The sequence below is a fragment of the Rhipicephalus sanguineus genome, chromosome 10 (genome assembly GCF_013339695.2).
Source record: "Rhipicephalus sanguineus isolate Rsan-2018 chromosome 10, BIME_Rsan_1.4, whole genome shotgun sequence".
Taxonomy (NCBI): Eukaryota; Metazoa; Arthropoda; class Arachnida; order Ixodida; family Ixodidae; genus Rhipicephalus; species Rhipicephalus sanguineus.
Window position 1 is genome coordinate 148,081,895 of NC_051185.1, and position 7,622 is coordinate 148,089,516.

The following is a 7,622-nucleotide window of genomic DNA, read 5'->3' on the forward strand; positions in this document are numbered from 1 at the left end:
CACACATGCGCGCACAAATGCACACACGCGCAGGCACATGCCCTTACACACGCGCACGCACTCACACACACGCAGACACACGCGCGCGCATGCACACACGCAACACACAGACACACATGCACGCGCAAGCACACAAATGCACACACGCACATGCACACAGATGCGCACACATACGCACGCACGCAAATACACACAACGCGCGCACGCACATGCCCTTATACACGCGCACGCACACATGTACTCACACACTCGCAGGCACACTTGCACGCACACACACACCACACACACATACACAGGCTCACACACACGCGCGCAAGCACACACTGGCAATACACACACGCGCGCACACGCACGAGCACTCACGCACAGTATCGCCTTGCTTATCGCTGCGTGCCTTCGCTCTTTGGTGGAGACTGCCTCAAGGTAAGCCACACCGCAAACGCCCTCGAGCTGCTATCCTTATAGCAGCTACCTCGAATTTTCACTCATGGCCAACGCTGCTTTTTTGCTGAGAACAAAGACGCCGACCGCGCCGACACCGGAATTTCAGCGAAACGAGCTCTTTAACGCGGTCGCGTCAAAATGCGACCGCTCTCCATACCAACGTTTGCTGCTGTGGGAACATTTAGATGACAAGGACGCTGTTGGGAAATAATCTTCCGATGCAATTAAAAATCAATTTCGTTATTGGAGAATCTCAGTGTACTAATTTATTCACATCTATGTGCATAAGTATATCCAAAGTAATAACAAGCGAGGCTCCGCAGCAGTAACCTACTAGGCGCGGATCGGCGCCTTTCCCAAATGAGCCCCCGCCTGTTAGCGCCACCTGTCGCAGCCAAATGAAACAGCCAAGGTGGCGAACACAATCTGGACGCGGCGCCGGCGGCAGAGTCACCACCTAACTTATACTTACACCGTGTCTCAGACCACTTCGCCATGCCCCGCTTTGAGTCACAGTTGCCGTAGTTACAGCAGACAGTGAGCAAAACTGGTGGCGAGAGTTTTGCAAAAGAAATTTCAGACAACCTTAATAAATATGAATAATGTCCCTGTTTTCTTCTGTGAAACCGTAACATAACGACTGCTTTATTTTAAGCTTTATGCTAAATCTCCCATTCTTTGATTTAATACCATAATAGGTACTCTCAGAAACATCGCCTTTGAGATGTACATTACTTCGTATAGACTCCGAGATGACCATGGCGGGGTGTGCGATTCAAACAACAGATATATTGTTATGCTGACGCTGAACCCCGTGCGTTCACAATTTATTTTATCTAGCTTTGCTTTCTTTATTTCAATATCAGTGCAGTACTGCAAAATAAGGTTTATATGCCTGCATATTATCGCCATTATTTAGGAACTACGTTTGTAGCGCGGAGGCATGCAAAAATGAGCAATGCGGCCTCGTGGGTGGAGCTTATATTTATTCTTACGTTCTCACCGACTATAGGATACAACACGTTGGTTCATCGCGCGTCTGCAGAATCTCGTTCCCCGATGCCATCACGTGATTGCTGAGAAAGTGTAGGGGGAAGAGGTCATAGCGTCTTACCCAGCCCCTTACACAGGCCCGAACGCGCTAGCGCGTGCCACACGCGTGCCAGCGCGTTCTGACTATGATATAACGCACTGGTTCATCGCGCGTCTGCAGAGTCTAGTTCCCCGACGCCATGAGATGATTGCTGAAAGAGTGTAAGGGGGAGAGGCCACAGCGTCTCACCCAGCGCCTTACACAGGCCCGAACGCGCTAGCAATGCCAGCACACATTGTTTTGTCTGCGTTACACCAAGCTAGGACAGCATACGGCATCCCGGGTCCCTAAAGTGCTCTTCACGTATCATCATCAAGGCCGTCGAAGAACAAGAGGTAAAAGACCTTGGCGGGAGCGCGCGCTCACATGGCTATTCTAGGTGGTAGAAAGCGGACGGTCGCCAAGGGAAGGACACAGCCCCAAGCAAAAGCTGCTACGCATCTAAGAAATAAAACAAAGTATGTTCCCGAAGCCCCCCCCCCCCTCATTCGAAAGTGAGTGTCTCGACCGCTAGGCCATGCGCGCATGCTTGCCCATTGTGAACTGAACTGAACCATACGAGTGCGTTCTACCGACGATACAAAAAGAATTGGCAAACAGTACACTTGCTATGGGCACCTCATTGAAATATTTAGCGGAGGACAAAAAAGTGACCTGCTGGACAACGCGTACGGTCCATATCATAAACTTCACATTTCATTAAAATTCGTACTTCGAGAAAACTGAATTGCTGAACCGGGTTTCGATAATAGCATGATGGTCCTTTCGTTGGGCCGTTCTTCAGGCTGACGAACGCTGGAAAGACCACGATGTCGCCGCGCCGATTCAGCCAAACAAAGCGTTTCGGAGACTGCCGCTGCCAATAATAAAACTGGACAGTTATGTCAGGAGGGAACACTGCCCCATGCTCACGAACGAAAGAAAGAAAGAAAGAATGAAAGAAAGAAAGGGAGAAAGAAAGAAAGAAAGAAAGAAAGGAAGGAAGAAAGAAAGAAAGAAAGAAAGAAGGGAAGAAAGAAAGGAAGAAAGCAAGGAAGCAAGGAAGAAAGAAAGAAAGGAAGAAAGCAAGGAAGCAAGGAAGAAAGAAAGAGAGAAAGAAAGAAAGAAAGGAAGCAAGGAAGAAAGAAAGAAAGAAAGAGAGAAAGAAAGAAATAAAGGAAGAAAGGAAGAAAGAAAGGAAGAAAGCAAGGAAGCAAGAAAGAAAAAAGAAAGAAAGAAAAGAAAGAAAAAAAAGAAAAAAAAGGAAAGACACAAAAAAAAAGAAAGAAAGAAAGAAAGAAAGAAAGAAGGAAAGAAAGGAAGGAAGAAAGGAAGAAAGAAACTTTTATTTCACTATAAAAGCCACTCATGTAAATAGGAAAAAGCACGGGATCAATTCTAGTTTTTCGCGTAGTACATTTCTAAGAGTTCACCAGGTCTCTTCACATTTCGAACGACGTCCTCCAACATCATCATGTGAGAAAGTGGAATCAAATCACCCATCATGTTGGCCGCATATATGCGGTACATTGGAGGGCGTCGGTCATCACGCCCCGCGTCGTACGGAGAGATACGCTTGCTCAGGTACGCGCTTACATGCTGGATTGTGGCGTGTCCTGATACGCTCAAGTAAAACGTCGGGGACTCGGGGTCTTCTAAAAGCATGCTGACGTGCGGTTTCAGCGTCATCGAGGCTAGGTTGCGGTAGCTCCGCAGAAGCGCATCGGAAAACGTCGTGCAGGGTCCGCAGTTCGATGCGCCAACAGAGTTCGCGTCCACACCATCTCTAGTAGTACCATCGGTAGACGGCCCGCAACACGCAGCCCCGTTGTTAGCGTCAGTTGGTGGTGGAAGGGCGCGGGTATTAACGCCATATATTTCGTCGTGAGCGGGGCCAGCGCAAGCGTTGGCATCCTGTGGCATCTCAGAGCGTCTCAAGTTCGACAGAATGCCCCCACCTTCACAAGCGACGCTGTCACCCGTACTCACTGGGGACTCAGGGCGCTTGTTTTGGTGTTCGTACGAGCTCCTGCGCTGCGCCAACGTCGAAGGAGCAATTGGCAGAAGGTCTGCTTCATCTTCGAGAGAAGCCATGCTATGGGCCGTCGAACCCGCATCGTTCCCGGCAACCGTGGCGAATGGCTCGCCGCTCGTCTCCTCACCACAGCCGTTTTGTTCAGCAGCCTCTTCTGCAACGATAGTCTGCTCACTAGCTTGATTGTGAACATCACCTTTCAAGTTTTCACAAGGCTGACTGCTCACCGTATCAGAGGCGTGCACTGACTGCCACACATCCTCTTCGGAGACCTTAGAGGTGAGTGTGGCGACTATAATGTCCAGGCTGTAGTCCCGCCGCAGCGACCGTCTTGAGGTGACCTTAGTGCGGCAAACCGGGCATTCCCTGTTGCACTTGCGCAGCGCCGTTGTGATGCACTCCTCGCAGAAGCGGTGGAGGCACTCCGTGGTCGCTACAGCGTTCTTCAGCGAATCGAGGCAGATGGGGCACCGGAGATCTCGTTGAAAGCTGTCTTCGTGCAGGGGCACCTCCGTATCGTCTTCTATGACTGCGTGGGAGATCGTTGGCGTTCGTAGGCGGTCAGTTGCCATTTGTAGCTCTCGTTCGAAGGTGTCATCATGAACAAAAGTGTGTAGCACGTCCTTTTGTCTTCGGTAAGCGTCTTGGATGCCTCACCTGGCGCTCGCGGTCGAGCACAGTGCACCGAACGCTGGCGAGGTAGCGTTCTCTGCTCTTTCAGTTTTCGCCACCCACTTGGGCATGACCGCGTTGGAACGCTATACTTCAAAGCGGCCCTTCTTCGACATGGCGTTCCAGCACGGCTGTTGTGCTTTGGAATAGAGTTGAAATGAGATGCAATTCTGAACCGCAACAGAAACGCACCAACATTTATTTATAGTTTAGTGTAATATATAAAATCTTTTCCTGGTAGCGACGTTATTACTTTATTTCGATGCAATCTGGTGCGGACAATTAAGCCATCACTTCTAGTCACTTTCTGCTTCCCATCTCGGAGAGAAGTTTTGTAGTCAAGCAACATTCAGTACTTTCGCTGACCTAAAAGCTGCAGCGCAATATGCATAAAGAGGAGGCTGGGAATCTTGATATCCTTGACGTATGCATTCGCAAAGACTTACCAACTATCTGTATGTCATTCTAACGAAGCATATGGCTACGTGCGCATAAATAAAGAAATATTATGCTCGAGCTGGTAAGAAAAAAAATCATAACGAGGTCATATGTTGTTATTACTGCCGTTTCGAGAGACCTAGAATTTTTCGACAAAAATAGCACAAACAATGTCGGTTATGATACATGTAGAAGACGCATTTTTGCAAGCCTGGCTCAATCGCCCGATCGCATAATTTCTTGTCCGCTTATGAGCGGGGAGACAAATAACATACGATATATTATTTCAATGTTACCAGCCCTCAATTCATATTGACCTTTCTTTTTCAGTTTTTCTGTACTTGTGCCTTGTTTAAAGGCTACCATGCTTCAATTGCAAGTGTTCGAAGTACGCCCACCTCTCTTTCGTTCTGCTCACGGAAACGCACCACAGCATATATTTTCGGAGCAAAATAGTGGAATGGTATGAAATTAGTAGCTGGAGTATTTCTGGTGTTTACTGGAGGAGGAGGTAAAACTTTATTTGACCAAGGGATTTGGGCACGTATGTCCCAGGGTCCCCGCACGACCCCACTGCGCTATGCGTTCATGAGTTCATGCAGTTCCATGACGTGGGCGGCCCGGTCAGTGGCGATCTTCTGCTTGGCCGGGTCCGTCGGTGTTTACTGGACTTTCGAGGAGCTGTCGTGGGTTGCTTATAACTCGATTCCAAACTATGAGCATGAGCACATTAGCGTACGAGCGCAATGAACATAAGCGCAAGCGAAACCATTTACATTTCTGATATCAGAGCACCATGCGAAGGATAAGCCAATATAGTGTGATGGCTGCTACAGACGCTGGCAAGCGGCGTGCAAGTTTCCAACCGCATGTATCCTATCCGAAAGTGTTTAGTTCGTTGCATTTCAATCACACATGTGGCAAAGAGACAACCATATCCCTCCTATTTTGACACGAAAGTGTTATTTTTCACACTTTTTAATGCCTGGGTCCACCAAGATTTTCATGACAAAAAAATCACGCGGGGTGAATGATGATTGGGGCGAAGCTCAATCACGGAAATACATAATATAAAGAGTGTCACAGTATATATTAAACACCAAACTTACTGTTGGTTTACGTCCCTTCATTATCACCATCAAATGGCAAAGAAACAATTCCCCGCTCGCCCTGTGCGAATTAAAGGCATAAGAACGCGCGTTCCAAAGTTGCCCAACGAAAGCCAACGGAACGCCGTAGTGCTCCCGCTTCGACGGGAGTCCCAAAACCAAACGAGGTGTGCCTTGCGCGTAGAAATAAATTCCATGACCTCTCGGTCCGATTTAACTCTCGACGAGGGTCCTCGCGCCGTTGGCTGGCGAGCGCAACTACTACCCTTTAACCTTTAAGAAAAACACTGCGCTATCGTCTTTCGTTGGTTTATTTCAAAACACAAAATTTTTATTGTTTAATCACGCACAGGAAATCTAGGCTACATGAAACAATGAGAGACGCGTTTTATTTTTCTTCTCACTTTCCTCTCACAGTGCTCGAATTTTTTATTGTTGCATGTATGAATGTTACTCACTACTACGATGGATGCTAGGAGCGTACCCAATAGAAGTGTAATTTATAACGAAGTGGTGACATGTGTCGTCATTCATATCCAAAAATAGCTCTCCGACGCTCGCCTGGCTGTCGCACCGCGTTCCGCGCCCGCCTTGTGAGAACTAACTGCCAGGCTAGAGGGAAGACACGACGCGCGTAGCGTTTCTCTTAGCGGTTCACGACGCTTTGGAGGAGTGCATATGGAGTATCAGTGTTTAGTATGTGCTTGTTGATGCCAAATTTGCGCGAGTTTCGCCCATATGCGGTGTCCACTTACATGTTAAGAACCTCAGCTACCGCAAGGGTTAAATCATGATCATGGGCGTTAGTCGTCGGTATGGAGATGTGCCGCTATGCGTCAACGTGAGTGCGGCGACATCAGGTGGTACCATCTGCCAAACAACAATAGACATTATACAAGCTCTGATATACCGATGCACTAAAGCACTCAACTGCTTCTGTGAAGACACGTTTCACTTTCGTGTTATACCGATTCCTATGACAGAGGGATCAACCATTTTGTTTTTTACCGCGATAGCGTTAGACACGGCCGGACTCGACTCTCTCCTCCGCTCTCCCCTTACGGCCTTCGCAACGTGACGGGTGTGAAAGGAACTTTGCCTTGGCGAGTTGTTCTACGGCTCGCCGCACGAGGTCGCCACCAGCTCACCGTCTCTGTGCGCGCGGGCTAGGCCGAGTTGGCTAAGTGCTGTCTAGTGCTGTCATCGCTGTCATTTCTTGACTGGCACCTGCCTAGATTGGCAATTCGTCGTGCGCGCTGCTTTCATCAGATTCGTCGATGATGCCCACGACATGAGTGTGCACTTGCTTCCTGCAACCCTGGTCTGTTTTTGTGGGCGCAGTTACCTCGCCACGTCGGCGTTTGACAGCGGCGTCTGAAGAAACTCGTCTATGCCACCAATATCCACTTGGTACTTATTGTGCGCTATCTTCTGCTGAGCTTGTGAGCTTTCTCCATGGGATAGATGCAGGCGTCAACGTGTTGTTTCTTCCGGCTGCTTAGGGCGCGATCGCTGTATTCATGGTGTACTGTTGCGTGTCATCTGCAGATCTCAACAGGGAAAGACGCCAGGCGTTGTTTCCTTTCACCAATTTCCTAGCGATGCGGAACTGTGTTCTAAGTGGCGAAAAAACATTTCGCATGCTTGTCGTCAACGACAGGTTTGCGTCAACTGTACATGGTGTGTAGCAAACGCTTCAACGAAAGTGACTATGTTCCCGGATGCCGAATACGGAAATTGCTTGTTGGAGCTGTGCTAACCGTCTTTGAACTATATCCGTCGTACATGGTGCCAGCTGCAAAGAGACCGCGTAAGGACCCCGCATGTCGTTGCCGCCCAGCTCCTAGAAATC

The 7,622-nt window shown here is 48.7% G+C and overlaps 1 protein-coding gene across 1 annotated transcript; it reads right to left on the reverse strand.

Annotated features, from left to right (window-relative positions):
• Positions 1–2,914: 2,914 nt before the first annotated feature.
• Positions 2,915–4,123, reverse strand: LOC119406809 (E3 ubiquitin-protein ligase RING2). Its single transcript, XM_037673544.1, has one exon. The coding sequence runs from the start codon at positions 4,121–4,123 to the stop codon at positions 2,915–2,917; it is 1,209 nt and encodes a 402-aa protein (XP_037529472.1).
• Positions 4,124–7,622: the final 3,499 nt, after the last annotated feature.